Raw genomic sequence first — 21,155 nt, 5'->3', positions numbered from 1 at the left:
GTGGCAGGGTTGGAGAGGGGCGGGAGGGTGGAGCAGGGGGCAGGGGGGGGGTGCCGGTGGGGGGCCAGCTGGGGGCTGCGAGGCGGGGAGGGGGCCCACGGGGCGGGGAGGGGTGGTGGGGCTGGGAGGGGGGGCGGGGGCAGGGCAGGGCAGGGGGCCGGTGGGCACGGCTCCTTGCCCCTGCAGGGAAGCCTGCCATCAGAGTGGGCCTTGGTGATTCATTTTTTTCTATGTGACAGTTTAAGTTTTAAAGTTTTTTAAAATAAAAGTGGGGTGACTAGAGGACTTTTGCTGCCTGTGCCTACATGCGGCTGGCTGTCACTTTATCAGGGTGGGGGTCCCCGAGCAGACCATGAGAGAGAGACAGCTGAGGTCCCGTGTGAGGCTTCTGTGACTGTGTCCATACAGACCCACTAGTTCCTGGAATAACTGCTGATCCATAGGTCCAGTGTATCCTCTGCCACAGCTGGGCCAAAAGTATTGAATAAGTTTTTAGTGTATGTCCCATGCAATATTTGGGACACACGTAAAAAAGTTGTTTGCTGTTTATGTGAAGTTCAGCTGTACCCCAGTTATCTGGCCGTCTAAGCGCGAGAGGAAGGCAGGGGGGCCCCACTGGGGGTGCTGACTCCCCGTCAGGCCGCTCCCGGCCCGTGAGGGTTAAACCATTCTGTTCAGGCCATGGGGGCCTGGAGCAGATGAAATGGTTGAGAAAGGCCAGAAGTGGCGTCTCCTGCCTCTGCTGTAGGCAACTGAGGTCTACAGCCACCCGACGACGACGTCCTGTCCTAGGACACAAAGCGGCGTCAGTGTATGGGTACAGTTCCAGGTCACAGACCAGGAGTGCTGGACGCCTCTGCCGGGTTCTTCCAGGACGTTCTGTGACCAGCGCACAGTAGAGAGACCCATCCTGCAGGTTTATTCATCACGAAAGGGCTTTAATGTCCTCGTGCACGAGGGGCCAAAGACACGCTTGAAACATCCCCACCAGCAGGCTGCCCTCTTGCGTTGATGGACAGCCATCTGCCCACACCCGCTGGGGAAGCGGCTCCAGATTGGCAGGGCCGACGGTTCCCAGTGGCCGAGCCGCGGCCTCCAAGGCCCGACTTCTCAGGATCACGCTGTCCCGAGGCCGCGGGGCCGCAGGTGGCGGGTGCACTAACTGCATGCCGTGGTCTGAGGGAGGGGTGCTCAAGACGGGGAGGGGCCTGCCCTGGCCATCAGGCAGCCCACCCCACAGAGCTAGACCAGCCCTGCGCTGGCCAGGCTCTGCAGGCCCAGAGGCATGAGGGGCAGGAGCAGGCCTGCAGGGAGACAGCTCTGCCCCCAGCTGCCCGGCCGCACGGGTCCGCACGCACGTGTCGTTGGCTGGAGACGGTCTCAGGAGGAAGGGAAGCCGGAGGGTGGCCAGCGGCCTGTCTCACCCTGGGGCCCTATGCCCTTCCCTCCTCTGGGACGCCTGGGACTCAGCACCCCTGATGTGTAGGGGGGGACCAGCCCGGCCCCACCATGTCTGGCGGCTGTAGCAGGTCCAGCAGCTGGGCACTGAGGGAGACGGGCTAGGTCCCCAGTCCGGCCTCTCCAGGGGGGCCCACAAGCCCCGAGGCCAGGGTTTGCCAACCTCTGCAACAGCCCTGAGAAGCCAGGGCCTGGCCAGCTGCCGTGAAGGTGTCACGAACCCCAGCCCAGCCCCTCTCCTGGGGGCCGACAGCTTGCTTATCTGCGCCAGCACCCTGGAGAGCCGTGTGTCAGGTTGGACTCCATTCGGGAAACAGCACTGGATCCTTTCTGAGCGAAATGGTACCAGAAAGTGGACCGTTTCCCACTGGCGCTCCTGACCCGGGGTGGGAGGTCTGGCTGGACCGGCCTCCTCCTCCTGTGCTGAGCAGCTGGTGGGAGGGCTCGCTGACCCACTGGGCACCATGGCCGGCCTAGGAAAGCACACACATGCCCGACTTGGATGAGGGGGCTGCCTCCTGCCCAGAGACGCCCTTCATGTCGTCCGGCATCTGCCCATCCGGCCGCCACACGTTCAAGTCCCCGAAGACGCCCGTCTCGATCATCTCCTCCTGCCAGGGGATGGGGCAGGTGCCCGAGGCGAACTCCTGGAAGAATTCCGTGTCCGCTTTGTCAAAGGCCACACCCTTGACCGTGGAGAAGGCACCCACATCCTGGATGTTCTTTGCATAGACGGTCCTGGAGTCTGGGACGAAGGGCGGGGTCAGCATCCCTGCAGGGGGATAGGAGACCCCAAGCCTGAGCCGACAGCCGGGGCCAGGGGGCTGCTTGCTGAAAGCCCCGTGTGTCTGCCCCCCCAACGCTGCCCTGGCGGAGACGAGCCATGAGACCGCCCCCCCCCAGGGTGCCGAGAAAGGCTGGACACTCAGTCCAATTTGGACTCCTGTCATCAGAACCCAGCCCATACCTGCCACCCCCTCCGCCCTCCCAGGAAGCCCGTCACAAAGGTGGGCACTGTGCCAGCCTCACCACCCTCACCCTGCCGTGCCCCCGGCCCTGCGCTGGGCTCCGGCCTGCAGGTGGACCCGGACGCTCAGGATAAACGCCTGCCCTCTCGCCCCACCCTCGTCTGCATGGACCCCGGGCCGAGTCAGCCCAGCCGGGTGTGGCCTCGGGACAAAAGTCCAGCTCCAGCTTCCTGGGTGCTGACCACTCGGGCTGCTGGGCCCCCTGCACACTACCAACTCCACCCAGGGCTGGTCTGGGTGGCTCCCAGGGCGCCGGCACCTTCAGTTCAGCCAGGGCTGCCTCCACCCAACCCTTCCCTCAAAGGTGACTCCTACGAGAGCGTCGGGCCGTGAGGTCTCAGGCTCGAGCTCCTGGGATGTGGCTCGGGGGGTATGGTGGGTCCCACATGTCTCTCCCTGATACACACATGCACACACTCACATGTGCACACACTCGTAAAGTGCACACACTCGCACACGCCCATGCTCACTTGCACCTGCTCACAAAAGACCCGGCAGCAAACTCGGGTTGGATGACGACTGGAGAAACCCTGCTTGACTTGGCTCGTGGGTTCCTTAAAGGAAGCACCCAGCCACGGGTTCGGGTGCTTAGCACAAAGGCGGGTCAGGGTGCCTTCAACAAGACCCGTTCAACCCTTGCCACCTCCGAGGGTGCCCGAGAGGCCCAACCCGAGAAGGTCCGGTCCAGGGCTTGTTGTGACGAGCGGGAATGGGGCCCATGGCACCGTCGGGCAAAGGATGCTGCGGGGGTTTTGCCAAGGCCGCCCGCCCTGCCAGCTTCACACTGAGCTTCCGGATGCCCACGGGACGGAGTGGTCGCGGGTTTCACCCAGCCCCAGCCCCCCACAGGCAGTACCAGCCTCCAGCTGTCGCCAGCTGACATCTCTGAAGAGGGGGTGCGTGCGGAGCCCATCGCAGGAGCCATCCCGGAACCCCAGGCGCTTCTCAGGGTCCTTCTGCAGCAGTGCCTCACAGAAGTCTTTGCTGGCCGGGCTGAACTTGTCAGGGTAGGTGACCGCCTGCTCCAGGACCCTCTGCTTCAGCTCCTTGTTCTCTACCTGCATGGCGGGCGCAGCACCGTCTGCCCAGACACTCCACGGGGCCCCTCCCGCCGCCCGGCACCCCCCGCAGCTGCAGACACAGCTGTACCGCGGCCCAGCCTCAGGAGGGGCGCACACCACCCTCCCAGGAACCGGCTCAGCCTCGCTGTCAGGGCACAAAACCCTGAACGCGGAGACTTGCACCCCTACGACCTTCCCCTCTAGCTTCTAATGGGCAGGCGTCCACAGGGTCCATGGGGCCACAGTTCAAGCCAGCTCCCCAGGGCATAGGGGCCACTTCCAGCGACTCCATCAGCAGGGAGCTCCCTGACAATTGCCCCGGAATTCTCTACCCCACCTCAGCCAAACGCTGACCAGGCCTCTCCCTGTCGGTCAGATTTGCCCTTCCTGAAACTCCTAAACCTTCACGGGGGTGGAGTCTTCTAGAGTCACTCTTCCGGGCCCACATTCTTGCATCCATCGTGACCTGTCCATGTCGTGGGTGTATCCAGGGCCCCTCACCACTGAACAGAGCAAGGATGGACCACAGAACATTTGGAGGGACCATGATGGACCAGAGAGTGGATAGACCAGGATAGTTCACTTTCTCATAAAAGCTCCTTATGTTGGTTTTCACCAGAACACAGGGACCCTGGCAGGGCTATGGGGTTAGCACAGGCCCTGAGGGGGCTTCAGTCCCGAGGCCAGCGTGGACCGCATCCTGCTGCTCTTCTGAGCCATGGTCGGGGAGACTTGCTGGTTCAAGGCAGAGGTGCAGACACAGAACAGCCCTACGTGTTTGTCAAGGGGAGGTCCTCACTCTTGGGGGACCCGGTTTGTTCTCCCAACTGTCTTGGGAGAGGCGCAGGGACTGGATAGGGTTGCCCCTGGGTGGTCTAGCAGAAGAGGCGGACAGCTGAGACCTCCAGGCAGGCCGAGGGGCCGCGGGCACAGCAGATGAGCCTCGTCTGAAGTGCCGTCCACACCGAGCCCCCGAGCCCCAGCTCCGAGCTGGGTGGCGTGGAGCCCACAGGACACTCTGCGTTGCTCTTCTTGTTCTGAACACAGACGGGGCCTCCGGAAGGCCTCTGCTTACAGCCCTGCTGGGCAGCGCAGAGCGCCCCAGGGAGGCGACGGGCCGCCCCCAGGCAGGAGTGGGCCTCCCCAGCCCAGAGCCCCTCAGTGCCTACTGCCCCAGGACACCCAGGGACGCTGCTGTGCCTTGGGCAGGGCCTGCAGTCAGCACCAGGGAGGAGAGCCCCCAGGCCGAGCTGCTCCTGGGGCAGGGCTGGCGTCTGGAGACCAGGGATGACGTCACCATGTCCCCCTCCTGCCCAGGGCAGACCTGCCCCAAGAACCCAGTGCTTCCCCACGGAGGGCCACAGGCAGGTCAGCGGGGGACGCTGCCCCCGTGACCCACACACACACAGGACCACCGGCACCCATACCTTCTCTCCACGGGCTCGGAAGGGCCCTCTGGCCGCGATCATCTCGTACAGCGTGACACCCAGCGCGAAGTAATCTACAGAAAAGTCATACTCCTCCCCCAGCAGGAGCTCAGGGGCCATGAACCCTGGGCAGGAAGAGCGGGACTCAGCAGCCAGCAAGAGGAGCAGACACCCCGTCTCCCTGGAGCCAGCAGGGTCCTTGTACCGTGACACATGGGGCAGAGCCCCACCCCCTGGGAGGTGCCCCCTTGTCCTGAGTGTCCCCTAGGCACAGCCGCTCCCAGGAGAGACCCTCCCACCCAGGGTGGATCTTGCCCCACTTGGATGCCCATGGCAGATGGATTGGGCTTCTGAGGCTCACAAGGGGTCTGCAGGTTCGCGGGGCTGTGGTCAGAGGCAGGCGCTCAGTTGCCACCCAAAAGGGCACAATAGGAGAAGCCGGAGCCCCAGTGTCCAAAGAGCGGACTGGACGCTGGTGGCCTGTGCGCTCCACCTCTGGGGAGCTGGGACCCACCAGCTGAAGGGGACACCCTGGAGCCCACCCCAACCTCCAACCCTGCATGCCCGGTGCGGAGGCCAGCCTGGCACGTGGGGCGGTGGACAGGCAGCATCTGGGGCCCGTTGGGCACTCCTGGGGCAGAGGGGTGCTCGGGAAGTCGGGGGCTTCTGTGCTTGGATGACTGGATGTCCCTCCAAACCAAAGCTGAACGTGTGTCTGTTTCCAGCCTCTCTGAGTCCTGCAGGGTCTGCCCGTGTTTGTGGCCAGTTCCCAAGGGGGATGTGACCACAGGACATTCTCCCAGGGGCTGCAGGTCAAGTTCAGAAGAATCACTGGCCTCGAACGCAGCCTCCCATCAGGGAATTACACTGCCTTCCAGGTGCCGCAGACTCAAGAAAGACACGTTCACCAACCACCGTTCTCCATGGAAACGTCCAGGAGGAGGCCCCGGAGACGCAGCGTCCCTGCGGCAGACAGCCCGCTGGCCCCTGCCCTCCGCGCAGCGCGGTCTTCAGTGGCGACGGTGAAAGTCGCCGCGTGAAAGAAGGATCGATGGGGGGCGAGGAGTGAACAGGGAGGGTGTCAGCTCCTCGGGGGGAACCTCCCGTCTCCTTCTCCCCACTGCTCGGCCATGCAAGTCCCCGCTTGTGTGGACTGCGGCTGACCCGGGCTGGAGGAAGCGGGGCCGGGGAAGAAGGTACGGCGGGCTCCGTGAGGCCTCACTGGACACCCCTGACCCCAGGCCCTGCGGGGCTGCTCGCGGCCACACCCGGCGCCTGACCTCAAAGGCCCGGCTCAGCGCAGCCCGCGGACGGAGCGCCCGCCCGGCGAGGCCTGGCGTCCCCTGGCGGCCAGCAGGGCTCCCTGCAGGCGGGGCGGGCCACACCTGCGGTCCAGCCACCAGGGTCCTGGCCCCGGGGAGGAGCCCCTGTGGCGTTCTCCTAAGGACGCGGTTCCCGGGAAGAGGCGAGAGGCGTCTGCCTCACACACTCACGCCCTGGGAGGAACCTCAGAGATCTGATCCAAGGTCCAGAATATTCAAGACAGAACCTTTACCTAAATAAAGCCCTAGATGAGAAAGACCTACCGTGGGGACAGACAGCCCCCAAAGGAGCTGAGAGCACAGGATAGGACAGAATGTAACCCAGAGGCCCCAGCCCCGGGCCCCTCTTTCTCTCCAGAGCTGAGCAAACGGGAGGAGCAAAGCTACCGAGAAAGCCTGCAGAAACCCAGGGCCGTCGGGAGCATGGAGAGCGCGGCAGTCTGCGTGTGAGTCTCGGTGCCCAGCGGCCCCCAGGGGCCTCAGTGGTGAGACCCCTACCCCGTCCCCCGCTGTGAAGCCTCTGTTCCCACCCGCCGGGGGAAAGAGGGGATGGGGGCAGGACCCCACAGGCACGCTCGCGTGAACACACACACACGCTCTGGACAAGGGCAGCCCCCACTGCACAGCCTCCCCGTGGCCATGTGGGGTGGGGAGGGGTGGGCCGGGGACCCCCCGAGGCCATCTCCCCGCCTGCCCCCCAGGATGCCCACAGCTGAGCCCCTGCCCAGCCCCCGCCCAGCGCCCCCTCCCTCTGCCCCTCCGCCTTCAGCACGGACCCCAGGCTCTGTCCATGGCGGCGCTGGGGAGCTTCTGTCCCCAAGGGTGGGTGCAGGTGCCGCTTCCGCACAGCTGTGCAGGCCCCCGGCTGTATCCCTGCCTACTCTGCGGATGAGGGAGCAGTTTTCCGCCACCCCAGCATTCACCATGCCCCCTACCCCAGGCCACAGGACCCCAGGACAGGCCCTGCCCCCACCCCCAGAGAGGCTGCGCCCCCAGAGAGCCTTCACCTGGGGTCCCCGCATAGCCCTTGGTCTTGGTCTGCCCTTCCTTCAGCTCCACGGCCAGCCCAAGGTCGGAAATGCGGACGTTGCCTGGAGAACAAACACAGCTCAGGTCACCTACAGCCCCACGAACAGAGGCCCTGGTCTTCCTGGAGCCGCGGGAGCCCTGGCCAGCTTCTGCACACACACATGCACACCAGGCACGCGCACGTGCACAAGCATGGCACAGGCACACACGAGAGACCCCACTCCTCGCTGTGGACAGACGGGGGTGTCCAGCAGCACCTGCAGCTGGAGTCCAGGTCCCCGGCCCCCAGCCAGCCTCTTCCGCGAGCTCTGCAGCCTCAGCCTATGGGGACGTCAGGTGTCCGTCCAGCCTCTGATGGGGAGGGGGCCCTAAAGTCACTTACAGGAGGCCTCAGCCTCTGGAGTCGCTTTCTGATAAGAAGCCCGGTTTGACTCCTCACAGAGGAGGCAAGGAAAGTGATGGGCGGGGACTTGGCTGTAGCCCTAACTGTTTACTAACAGCTCCACACACTCCCGACGCCTGGACCGACCCCTGCAGCCCCGGGTGCCCAGTCAGGCTCCAGATTTCCCCTGGGGATAATCACTGAACGAACAACTAACAGACGTCAGCTGGGTCTTTGTGCTGTGGAACTATAACCAGCATTTATCAAAGCTGGTCCCTCCCCTAATGATGACCTGTCAGGCTGGAGAGGGGAGTCAGGAGGGGAGGCAGGAGGGCAGGGAGCCCGCCGCACCGTCGTCGTCCAGCAGCACGTTCTCGGGCTTGAGGTCTCGGTAGATGATGTTCCGCTGGTGCAGGTGCTCCAGGCCGCTGACGATCTGGGCCGTGTAGAAGACGGCACGAGGCTCCTGGAAGCCGGGGTTGTCCTCATCCACGTTGTAGATGTGGTACCTGGGGGCAGACCGCGTGGAGCCCGTGCATCTCTGGCACAACCACAAGCCACGGGCCCACAGTTCTGACGGGAAGTAAAATCTTGGGGAAACGGTGAGGGCTGAGGCCGCCCGGCCTGAGGAGCCTGGGGCAGAGCCGGGACCCCGGCCCTGGTGTCCTCGTCCTCTTCCTCCCTCTCCAGAGCCACTACCGGCAGAAGCAGGCGGTTCTCCCAGCCGCACCCCCGCCCTCCGGCCCTGGCCCACAGGGCTGGGAAACGGGCCCCAAAGCCACCAGCAGAGGAGCCAGGCAAAGGGAGGTGCAGGCAGGCCGTGAGCAGCCCGAGGCCCGCTCGACGCGAGCGGCTGACCCAGAGCCTAGCTCCAGCATGGGTTGCAGCCTGGTTACTGGAGTATGGTGCAGAACAACATAGCACAGTGTGAGAGCACCGCGCTGAGCAGCGGAGCGTGGTGCGGCAGAGGCTGCGACGGGGCAGGGTGGCGCGGGCAGCCTTGCCCAGTGCAGCTCGGTGCCGTGTACAGGCCGACACAGTGCCCAGCGCAGCGCAGGGCCGCGCACACAGGACGTCACAGCGCCTTCCCAGCACCCTGCAGGGCGTGGTGGGCGGTGGAGGCACGCAGAGCGTCAAGGTCGCTCTCTTGCTATTGGCACACTCCAGACCCTTGGCTCCTCCTCCATGAACACGCACAGGCAGCTCAGCCAGAGCCTCAGCCCCTCACCTGGAAGGGTGACCAACAACTCACCCAGCCGAGTTTCAGTGCAGGAGCGCCCAGACGGAGGCCGGGGCCCAGCAATGGCCCTGCACGCTCGGGAGGGACATGTGAGTCCCTAAGTGTCTCAGAGGCCCTAGCTGACTCTCTGCGGCAGCCACGGAGCACCGGTGTTTATCCTTATCCCTGTCGCACAGACCAGCGCTGGCCAAGCATGGCCGAGCTGCCCAGCTGACCGGCGGGTCCTTTCTCCCATGAGAGCCCAGGGTCAGGCCCCCGGATCGCCCGCAAATCCAGACCCCCTGGTCCTCCCCACGGGCTGACGGCCAAGCCGCAGTTCCAACGTCCTCACGCCGTGCTTCCAGCTCTGCCATTGCCCCCGGGGCCCCCACATCTCACTAAGACCACGGACGCCTCAAGGGCCAGCAAACAGAAGACAGAGAAGAGGCTCGATGAGGACAGGACTTCTCCCCCTCGCCACTCACTCTCAGCATGTGGGGAGCAGCCCCTCTGGCCCCAGAGACCCTGCACAGTCAGCCAAGCCCTTCCAGCCCTGCTCCCACGAGGCCGAGAGGAGCCTTACCGAATGTCACCTCCGTTCATGATGGTCATCACTAGGCAGAGGTCCGTCTTGGTCTCAAAGGCGTAGGCCAGAGACACAATGAACCTGCTGTGCACTTTGGCGAGGATCTTCTTCTCCACCATCGCACCCTGCAGAGCAGGCCCAGATTCAGGCAGGAGAGAAAGACCACCCCAAACAGCGGGGCCCCGGGTTCAGGCAGGAGAGAAAGATCGCCCCAACAGCCAAGCACCACCAACCGGAAAATGTCCCAATAAAACATGGAGCTGCAGATATATTTTTTCAGTTCAGTTCAGTCGCTCAGTCGTGTCCGACTCTTTGCAACCCAATGAATCACAGCACGCCAGGCCTCCCTGCCCATCACCAACTCCCAGAGTTCACTCAAACTCACGTCCATCGAGTCAGTGATGCCATCCAGCCATCTCATCCTCTGTCATCCCCTTCTCCTCCTGCCCCCAACTGCTCCCAGCATCAGAGTCTTTTCCAGTGAGTCAACTCTTCACATCAGGTGGCCAAAGTATTGGATTTTCAGCTTTAGCCTCAGGCCTTCCAATGAACACCCAGGACTGATCTCCTTTAGAATGGATTGGTTGGATCTCCTTGCAGTCCAAGCAATTCTCAAGAGTCTTCTCCAACACCACAGTTCAAAAGCATCAATTCTTTGGTGCTCAGCCTTCTTCACAGTCCAACTCTCACATCCATACATGACCACAGGAAAAACCATAGCCTTGACTAGACGGACCTTTATTGGCAAAGTAATGTCTCTGCTTTTTAATATGCTATCTAGGTTGGTCATAACTTTCCTTCCAAGGAGTAAGTGTCTTTTAATTTCATGGCTGCAATCATCATCTACAGTGATTTTGGAGCCCAAAAAAATAAAGTCTTCCACTGTTTCCACTGTTTTCCCATCTATTTCCCATGAAGTGATGGGACCGGATGCCATGATCTTAGTTTTCTGAATGTTGAGCTTTAAGCCAACTTTTTCACTCTCCTCTTTCACTTGCATCAAGAGGCTCTTTAGTTCCTCTTCACTTTCTGCCATAAGGGTGGTGTCATCTGCATATCTGAGGTTATTGATATTTCTCCCAGCAATCTTGATTCCAGTTTGTGCTTCTCCCAGCCCAGCGTTTCTCATGATGTACTCTGCATATAAGTTAAATAAGCAGGGTGACAATATACAGCCTTGACGTACTCCTTTTCCTATTTGGAACCAGTCTGTTGTTCCATGTCCAGTTCTAACTATTGCTTCCTGACCTGCATATAGGTTTCTCAAGAGGCAGGTCAGGTGGTCTGGTATTCCCATCTCTTTCAGAATTTTCCACAGTTTATTGTGATCCACACAGTCAGAGGCTTTGGCATAGTCAATAAAGCAGAAATAGATGTTTTTCTGGAACTCTCTTGCTTTTTCCATGATCCAGCGGATGTTGGCAATTTGATCTCTAGAGGTTGTAAAAAGCAAAGACATTACTTTGCCAACAAAGGTCCATCTAGTCAAGGCTATGGTTTTTTCAGTGGTCATGTATGGATGTGAGAGTTGGACTGTGAAGAAAGCTGAGCACCAAAGTACTGATGCTTTTGAACTGTGGTGTTGAGAAGACTCTTGAGAGTCCCTTGGACTGCAAGGAGATCCAACTAGTCCATCCTAAAGGAGATCAGTCCTGGGTGTTCATTGGAAGGCCTGAGGCTAAAGCTGAAAATCCAATACTTTGGCCACCTGATGCAAAGAGCTGACTCATTGTAAAAGACCCTGATGCTGGGAAAGATTGAAGGCAGGAGCAGAAGGGGACGACAGAGGATGAGATGGTTGGATGGCATCACCGACACAATGGACATGAGTTTTGGTGGACTCTGGGAGTTGGTGATGGACAGGGAGGCCTGGCACGCTGCAGTTCATGGGGTCACAAAGAGTCACACACGATAGCAACTGAACTGAACTGAACAGAGCGACTGGTTCAAAATTGGGAAAGGAGTACCACAAGGCTGTATGTTATCACCCTGTTTATGTAAATTATATGCAGAATACATCACATGAAATGCCAGGCTGGATGAAGCACAAGCTGGAATCAGGATCACCAGGAGAAATAACAACCTCAGATATGCAGATGATACCACTCTAATGTCGGAAAGTGAAGAGGAACTAAAGAGCCTCTTGAAGGTGAAAGAGACAGTGAAAAAGCTGGCTTAAAACTCAACATTCAAAAAACTATGATCATAGCATCTGGTCTCACCACTTCATGACAAATAAAAGGAGAAAAAGTAGAAGCAATGGTGGATTTTCTTTTTAGGGGCTCCAAAATCACTGCAATGGTGACTGGAGCCATGAAATTAAAGGACACTTGGTCCTTGGAAGAAAAGCTATGACCATCCTATACAGCATATTAAAAAGCAGAGACATCATTTTGCCAACAAAAGTCTGTATAGTCCAAAGCTATGGCTTTTCCAATAGTCATGTATGGATGTGAGATTTGGACAATAAGAAGGCTGAGTGCTGAAGAATTGATGCTTTTGAACTGTGGTGTTGGAGAAGACTCTCGATAGTCCCTTGACTGCAAGGAGATCCAACCAGTCAATCCTAAAGGAAACCAGTCCTCAATATTCATTGGAAGGACTGATGCTGAAGCTCCAACACTTTGACCACCTGATGAGAATAACTGACTCACTGGAAAAGACCCTGATGCTGGAAAAGATTGAAGGCAAGAGGAGACGGGGACGACAGAGGATGAGATGGCTGGATGGCATCACCAACTCGATGGACGTGAGTTTGAGCAAGCTCCAGGAGTTGGCGATGGACAGGGAGGCCTGGCGCGCTGTGGTCCACAGGATCGCAGAGTCGGACACGACCGAGCGACTGAACAGCTGCAGCAGAGCAGCTGTAAGTAACTGAGTGACGTGCCTCACAGGCCCCATCTCGCAGGGACAGGGTGCAGCCTAGGAACCCGTCACGTGCAGGGACTGCAGGGTTCCTGGAGCCTCGAGCAAGTGGGCTCCCACCATCAGCCTTGCAAATGCCCCTGAGGTCACGCGGGTCCCTGGGCATCTGTGAGCACTGGCCTTCCCTCCAGCTCCGCCTCTGCAGACCCGCCTCTCCTCCTGTCCAGGCCTCTGGACAGTGGAGATCAGCCAGGCCCACTGGCCAGCACCCTCCCAAGCCCCGCACCCCTAGTCACTTTCTATACTCATCTTAAAACCCTATGAAGTCTGTTTAAAGTGCTTCTAAAAGTTGTGCTGGGTAAGGACAAGAGCCCTTCTTGATTTCGGAAGCCCTTTCTCTCCACTGCATGGGAAGATCTTAGGCAGATTTTACTGTAAAAGTTCAGTAAGTTTCCTGAACTCGGGAGAGAAGCAGCTTAGTTCCCTAACAGCTGGGTTAAGATTACAGGTAGATGGCCCCGAGGATGACCGCTGCCCCAGAGTCCATCGGGCAGAGTGCCATCAGGGGCCTGGGCGGGGTGCTGTGGGGGGGGCTGCTGTTGCCCCAGAACGGGAACACCGGCGCTAGACGGAGCGCTGCCGGAGACGAGTATCCGAGACACTAAGCCACTTTGATCCCACCCGAATGGAGCCTGATGCCAGAGGGAGAGCGGGGGGGCCTCTGCCCCCTGTGCACCCCTGCCCCCTCCAGGACCCAGGCAGCGCTGAGCTAGACGCCCCAGCTTCCCCGCACTGGCCCCAGGGACGCCCTGGGCAGCCTCCTCGCTGTGCAACCAGGAAGTCCCGGGAAGCCAGAGGAAGGGGTCTGGGGAACCGATCCAGCCTCCCTGGCACTGGCTGCTGCGTCTCATGGGGGCACCGACAGACCGAGGAGGATGAGGAAGCTGGCACAGCACCCTTGCCAGCTACACCCAGGCCGCGCTTTGCGGAGGACAGCCACCCGGCCCGGCCCAGAATAGCTGGCCGAGCCGAGCCGCAGGTCCAGCGTGGAGCCTCACCGTGCCCACGGCCTTGGCCAGGCGCTTGGCTGCTGTGCAGACAGGCGGGTCCGACCAGGAGGCACAGGGGACCGACCCCCACCCAGGCGCCCCTAGCAGCGCAGCCCACCTGGTACCCCTTCCGTTTCTTCAGCCGCTTCTTGTTCAGCTTCTTGCACGCGTACAGCTTGCCGGTGGCCCTCATCTGGCAGGCGAACACCTCCCCGAAGCCGCCCCGCCCCAGCACCCTGAAGTCTAGGAACCAGTCCTCGCCCATGGGCTGGGCCTCCAGCCACTTCCACTGCAAGAAGCGCAGGAAGTAGAGGCTGTCCAGGAACTCCTGGAAGGGGGCCTGGCCGAGGTGCACCAGGACGGCCCGCAGCAGGGGCTGGAAGAGCCCGTCCCCTGCCCCCGCTCGGGCCTGTGCCGCCGTCTCCGCATCCAGGAAGCCGCAGAAGAGCTGGGCCTGGGGTTCCAGGTACGCGGCCCGGATGGCCTGGGCCTTCTGCGGCCGGAGGGCATCGTCGGCCGTGTCGTAGTCCTCGATGTCCTTCCAGAGCTGCAGGGCCGGCCCGTGCTGCTCGTGGGCCAGCAGGAACTGCTGGAAGAGCCGCTTGCCAATGGGCTGCTCCAGGCACATGCCCTCGAAGCCCAGGTCCAGGCTCTCCCGGAGCGCCTCGCACTTGGACAGCGGGGGCAGCTTGAGCCTGGCCAGGTACTTCCTGTCCCGGGAGGCCGGACCGCTGCTCGCGTCGAAGCTGCCCCGGGCCGCGATGAAGGCTGAATTGGCCACCACCGTCTCCAGGGACCCGAAATCCATCCCGGCACCAGGCCTTCTCCACGTCCGGCTCCCGCGTCCCCAGCCGGACTGATCCGCCGCCCTTGGCCTGTGGCCTGTGCCCGCCCTCGGGACGGGAGGCTGGCCGGGCGGTGGGAGCCCTGGGAAGCCCGCTGACGCAGCTTGGGCTAAATCCCGGCCAGAGTGGAGGACGTGCAGGGCAGCGAGCAGGTGCCAGAAAAAGACAATCCCTAAGCTGCTCGCAGACGGATTAGCCAGGCCGTGCTGCCCACTGCTTCCTGCAAGGAAGGACACGTGGGGCCCAGGCCCACCTCACGAGCCTGGAGCCCCTGCCTCATGGGAGCCGCCCTGTCCAGCCTGCTGGCCTGAACAGACAGGCCAGACTCTCATCTGTTTCCTGGTGGGGACACGGGGCCCAGGAGGAACCTCAGTCCACGCACCTGGCTGGTTTTCCTCACCGTGTGCCATTTTCGTCTTTAGAAAAGCAATCGGTGAGAAGACCGGCAGATGATGGTTTAGGAGTAGACTTCCCGCATGTCCACAGGCGAGACCCTGGCCAGGGGACTGGTCAGTATGTGAGCCCTGACATTCGTCCCGACCTGACACTGAGAACAGCCTGTCAGGCTGGTGGCGTCGTCGCCCTGGGGTAACCCTGGCTCTTGCCGAAGAATCAGCTCCCTGTCAGCCCCTGCCCTCACCTGTGTGGCTGGTGGAGCAGGAATGCCAAGAGAAGCATCCAGGTTAAAACAGAAAGGGACGCAGCACACACCAACTGCAGCTGGGGCTGAGGCCCCACGGAGAGCGGCAGGATGGGGAACGAAGAGACCAGGGACATGCCCGGGCTGCCCCGGGGGGTACCCGGGGCTCACCCACGGCTCACCCGAGACACACCTGGGACATGCCTAGAACATACCTGAGACACGCCTGGGGCTCACCCGGGGCTCACCCGGGGCTCACCCGAAACACACCAGGGACACACTTGGACACACCTGGGACATGCCTAGAACATACCTGAGACATGCCCGGGGCTCACCCGGGGCTCATCTGGGACTCACCCGAGACACGCCTGGGGCTCACCCAGGGCTCACCAGGGACATACTTGGACACATCTGGGACACGCCTAGAACATACGAGACACGCCTGGGGCTCACCTGGGGCTCACCTAAGACACACCTGGGACACACTTGGGACACACCTGGGACATGCCTAGAACACACTTGAGACACACCTGGGGCTCACCAAGGGCTCACCTGAGACACCTGGGGCTCACCTGAGACACCTGGGGCTCGCCTGAGACATATCAGGGACACACTTGGACACACATGGGACATGCCTAGAACACACCTGAGACACGCCTGGGACACACCTGGAGCTCATCTGGGGCTCACCTGAGACTCACTTGGCGCTCACCTAAGACACACCTGGGACACACTTGGACACACCTGGGACACATTTGGGACACACCTGGGACATGCCTAGAACACACCTGAGACACACCTGGGGCTCATCTAGGGCTCACCTGAGACACCTGGGGCTCACCTGAGACATATCAGGGACACACCTGGACACACCTTGGACATGCCTAAAACATACCTGAGACATGCCTGAGGCTCACCTGGGGCTCACCTGAGACTCACCCAGGGCTCACCTAAGACACACCTGGGACACACCTGGGACACACCTGGGGCTCACCTGAGACACCCGGGGCTCGCCTGAGACATATCAGGGACACACCTGGACACACCTGGGACATGCCTAGAACACACCTGAGACACACCTGGGACTCACCTGGAGCTCATCTAGGGCTCACCTGAGACTCACCCAGGGCTCACCTGAGACACACCAGGGACACACTTGGACACACTTGGGACATGCCTAGAACACACTTGGGACATGCCTAGAACACAGCTGAGATACACCCAGGACACGTCTGGGGCACACTTATGGGGCACCTGGGGCTCACCTCGGTACAGCCTTGCCGGTCTTGCTCTAGTGGGCAGTAGGTGCTCAGTACCTACAGTAAGGGAAAGAATGACGAGGAAGTGATTGGGGTTGGTGACAGTTAAAGAAGGGAGGAGAGAAGGGCCACAGAAATGCAGAACAGCCCAGCCAGAAGAGGCCGGGTAGCCAGCCTCCATGGCGGGAGGGGAGGGCTCTAGAGGGCAGGGAAGCTCTGCAGGGGTGGGAGAGACGGCAGACTCTGCAGCAGCTGGGGAGGCAGAAGAGAGGGCACGTCACTGAGAGGGCGGGTTGGCACGTCCAGCGGCACTTCCTAGCAGGTGACCTTGGGCCAGTCTCTGCAACCCCTTCCTGCCTTTTCTTTAGCCTGCCAGGAATCAGATGGGACAGCAGCCCCTGCACAGGCATGGGCTGGAGTCCCTTCCTCAGTGTTCCTGACTCTGTCCTGAGCCAGTGCCTCCCCGTGGCGCCAGGCACTTGAGTCACCCGGAGAAATAAAGATTTGCTTCGGTGGGCCTGGCGTGGGGCTGGGACTGAGGTCAGGACACAGCCCGAGAGGCAGGGTCTGAGGACAGCGAAGCCCGCTGGATGAACTCGGTAAACAACCATAACTGTGTTTATCATGGGACTTAGAGACTGAAGAGCGAACCTGGCTGAGAGGAGTCAAGTACACAGAGCTTTCTAAATTCACTGGGTCCTTTTCCAAAATTAAAGTTTTTATTGAGAGTAACTGTAGACTCACGTGCAGTTATAAGAAGTAATGCAGAGACCCCCGTGCCCTCGCCCCGTTCCCCAGTGACAGCATCTCCCCCACTTAGCGCAGGATGGAAGCACGTATACCGATGTGGACTCAGCCAGCACTCAGGACCCCCGACACCACATGGTCCCTTTTTATAGACAGCCACCACCTTCCCACCCTGACACTGTCCTGAACCTTGATAACCACTCAGCTGTCCATTTCCATAAAGCTGTCATTTCAAGAATGTTGTATGTTGCAGTCCATGGGGTCACAAAGAGTCAGACACAACTCAGCAGCTGACAAACAACTCCACGTAAGTGGAGTCGCACATTATATACTTCCGGGGACTGGCTCTTTTCACTCAGCGTGACTCCCTGGAGGCAAGCAGGTGGCTTGCCTACCCGCACCTGCAGGACTGCTGAGTCCTACAGGTCACTCCACGGTGTGAGTGGACCGTGGCTGGTTTAATCATTCACTTGTTGAAGGACATCTAGGTTGATTCCAGTTTGGGCTATGGTAAATAAAGCTGCCATAAACATACAGATATCCATGCAGACATAAAATCTAATTTCTCGGGATTAATGCCGAGAGCATTGCTGGGTCACATGGCACTTGCAATATTTGCCTGTTTAATTTTTTAAGAAACTGGCAAACTTTTCCCCAGATGGAGCAGAATGAGATGGTTGGATAACATCACCAACACAATGGAGTAAGTTTGAGTAAACTCTGAGAGATAGTGAAGGACAGGGAAGTCTGGTGTGCTGAAGTCCAGAGGGTCGCAGAGAGTCAGACACGACTTAGCGACTGAACAACAACTGCTATTTTCCGTTCCCACCAGCAACATATGAGTGACCCAGTTTCTTAGCATCCTCACCAGCATTGGGAGTTGTCACTATTTTTTATTTCAGCTCTTGTGATAGGTGGTACCCCATTGTGGTTTTAATTTGCATTTCCTCACTGGCCAGTTATGTTGAACATTTATCCAAGTGTTTATTTCCCCCTACAAATCCTCTTTGGTGAAACGTCTCTTCACATCTTTTGACCATATTCTAACTGGACCGCTTGCTTTTCTGCTGCTGTATTTGAAGTCCAATTTTTCAGTTTTTTTCTTATAGATTGTGATTTTGGTGTCAAGTCTAAAAACTCCCTGTCTTAACCCTAGTTCTTAAAGATTTTCTCACATTTTTTTTCCTAAAAGTTTTATACTTTTACATGTAAATCCATGACCATTTTGAGTTAATTTTTTTGCAAGCTGTGATCTAGATCAGGGCTATTGGACATTCAGTTGCTCAGGCTCCATGCGTTAAAAAGGTCGTCTTTGCTTCAGTGAACTTCTTTGGCCCTGTTGTCAAAATCTGTGGGCGCACGTGTGTGAATCTGCTTCTGAGTTTTCTGTTGTGTTTGCTGGCCTCTGTCCCTCTGTCCCTCACTGTCTTGATGATGTGTTTATATCTGCCCTTGCAGCCTTGAAGTTGTGTAGACCAAGTCTTCCTACCTTATTTTTCATTTTTAATATATTTTCTAAAGAAGTAAGTATTTCAAATAAAGAATAAAATATTTAACTTTTCTAGTTCCTTGGCCTTTCTAAATAAATTTTAGAGTAGCCTTATCCCTAGACACCAAAAATAGATCTTGCTTGGATGTTGATAGAAATTATGTTAAAACAGCATGTCAGGTTGGGGAGTATGGACATCTGTGTAGAGCCTTCCAGCCTGTGAGCGCACTATGCATCTCCATTTACGTAGATTTCTGTCTCATTGTCACTTTGTGGTCTTCAGTATAAAAGTCATGTACATGTTTTGTTAGAGTAACACCTAAGTAATTCCTTTTTATTTTAAGCAGTTGCTTTCTAGAGTTTCTTGTGTGTGTCTTTGATATCCAGAAGTTTGATTGCAATGTGGCATGGGCTGAGGTGCCTTGTTAGCAGTTCTCTCAGCTTCTTGGATCTGAAGGCTCACTCCTCACCCCGCTTTCTTCTGCCCTGCAGGACCCCGATGACTCGGGCGTCAGTCTTTACCACGGCTGGGCGCCGAGCTCTGCACAATTTTTTCTGGCTCTAGTTTCTCTCTATTTGTTCAAACCTGGAAACTTCTATTTTTTTTTCTTCCATGTCACTGATTCTTTCCCCTTTCCCCTCCCCTCTGCTGAGGAACACATTATTTGAGCTTTTTAGTCTGGCTTCTGTATTTTTTAATCTAAAATTTCCGTTTGGTTCTTCTGTGTATGTTTGGTTTCTTTCCTTAAACTTCCTACTTCTGTTTTCCCATTTGTTTCAAGCATGTTCACAGATGCTCACTGAAGCATTTTCATTGTGGCAGCTTCACAACCTGTCGATGACTCCAGCCTCTGTCACCCCAGTCTTGACACCTATTGACTCTCCTGTTTTGATTCCTTTTGAGATCTTCTCGGGTCTCGCTGTGATCAGTGATCATCCACTGGGCATCTTCCTCTCATCTAGCCCTTCAGTTTCTGCTGACTCCTCGGAACCCCCACCAGGGAGAGGGGTGGCTCCCGCTCCTTACGGCTCCCAGGTGGGAACCTGGGGTGAGCCCCACTTGGTCTGGGACTCACCCTTTTCGGGGGTCATCTGCTCAAGTGGTCCCACAGGCATGCTGGGCAGGAAGCTGCCCTCTCCCAGTGCCCACCCCCCCAACCATGGACACGTGTCCCGAGAAGGTCGCTGTGATAACATGTGTGCAGCTCAGCACACATGTTCATGCTTGTGGGAATTCAGAGACTAAGTGTGAGGGTTCAGTCCCGAGACTAAGCCCCGGAGAGTCTGCACTGTCCAGGCCAGGGCGGCACAGAGTCTGTGTCTGGCAGTTGCTGCCCTGCGCCTCGAGCCTCCTCACCTGGAGTCCCGGCTCCATGGGCGTGGACAGTGAGACCAAAGCCCGAGGCCACACTCTGCGTTTCTACTGCCCTGAAGTTCCAAAGCCGTGACTGGGAACAGTGTTCAGGAAAGCGCCTAGGAGCCGCCCATTAAGAAACCCAAGAAATTATGAGTCCAAGCTAAAATGCTACAATTCCATGTGAATTTTTATCATTTTGCTGACAAACTCTAAATCACCCTAAAGAAAATGGCATAATGACTGGAAGGTTTTCATAATTCTTACCCTGGAAGAAACCTTCCGATTTGACCCTGTGCGTCCCTCAGAGTGAGGGTGACAGTGGACAGTTGGACAGCTAGAGCTGTGGGCGATCCCCATCAACCCAGCCAGTTCTGACGTGTCTGAGAAGAGGCCTGTGGTCAATCACCCCTGCCTGGTGTTGCCTCTTCTGCCTCATCGTGGAGGAAGGAGTCACATCCCTGGGCGATGTCTGGTCCCTGGGGAGCCAAGGTTATGGCCCCGGCTACATAGCCCGCCAGAGCTTCCTGGTTCTGACCACACACCACAGGGGTCACCACTGGGGGGTGGTCCGGACACTCAGGCCCCCCACAGGTCAGCTCGCTCAGAAACTCGGGGCTGGGACCAGTGTCAGAGGCCGCCGAGGCTCCCCAGGTGACTCAGACGTGGCTCCGGGCGGCATGTCCGCTGCCCAGACGTGGCTGTGGTCCTGCAGCCGCAGGCGAAGCCTCTGGGAGCTCCCGGCCCACCGGGCCCATCCAGGTCAGAACCTGCCTTTGAACAGCATGCCCGGGGCCTGGCATCGTTGAGTGAAAAGCATGTCTCGCTGTAGGGCACTGGATCCCTCTGTGACTCTCAGGGCAGCACGTAAGTTGTCACCCGAGCTGTGCTCAAGTGTCGGGACCCCTGAGCCCCCAGCCCGCCTCCCGAGGCGCCGGTGAGCTTGGCTCTCCCGCAGCAGCAGTGACAGAGACAAGAGTCCCCCGCTCCCACCCCTCCGGGACCCCCGCCATTGCCCGCCACGACGTCAGGCTCCTGCCCCTTCAGCTCGAGCCTCTCGGCCACAGCTGGGTGCTGGGTCCAGGCCTGGCCTCGCCGACCTGCTCTCCTGCCAGCCCCTCCCAAGCGCCTGCTGGTCTCCTTGCTTGCTTGTTATCAGAGCAGATAAAGTTCCCGCCAAGGGCACGCGCGAGGAGGGGCTGGTGGTGGTGGTGGTGGGGCGGGGGGCTGCCCTGACATGCCGGGGGAGGCGGCGGAGGGCACCTTAACAGCAGGGCCGATAACACCTGCCGGGGCCTCCCTGATCTGGGCGCCACGGTGCCCTTGGGCTCCGAGGAGGAGACCTTAAAAGCCGGTCGCGCGGCCTCCCTGCAGCCCCGGCAGCAGCGGTCAGCG

General features: G+C 58.9%; 1 protein-coding gene across 1 annotated transcript; it reads right to left on the bottom strand.

Moving 5' to 3' along the window:
* Positions 1-1,931: 1,931 nt before the first annotated feature.
* Positions 1,932-14,234, bottom strand: GRK1 (G protein-coupled receptor kinase 1). Its single transcript, XM_055541889.1, has 7 exons — positions 13,545-14,234; positions 9,510-9,637; positions 8,059-8,216; positions 7,304-7,387; positions 4,975-5,099; positions 3,343-3,544; positions 1,932-2,230 (listed from the first exon to the last, which is right to left on the bottom strand). The coding sequence occupies exons 1-7, from the start codon at positions 14,232-14,234 to the stop codon at positions 1,932-1,934; spliced, it is 1,686 nt and encodes a 561-aa protein (XP_055397864.1).
* Positions 14,235-21,155: the final 6,921 nt, after the last annotated feature.

Source organism: Bubalus kerabau, chromosome 12, assembly GCF_029407905.1.
Source record: "Bubalus kerabau isolate K-KA32 ecotype Philippines breed swamp buffalo chromosome 12, PCC_UOA_SB_1v2, whole genome shotgun sequence".
In the NCBI taxonomy this organism is placed as follows: domain Eukaryota; kingdom Metazoa; phylum Chordata; class Mammalia; order Artiodactyla; family Bovidae; genus Bubalus; species Bubalus kerabau.
The sequence above is the reverse complement of the archived record's forward strand: the minus strand, read 5'-3'. Positions and strand labels throughout refer to the sequence as shown.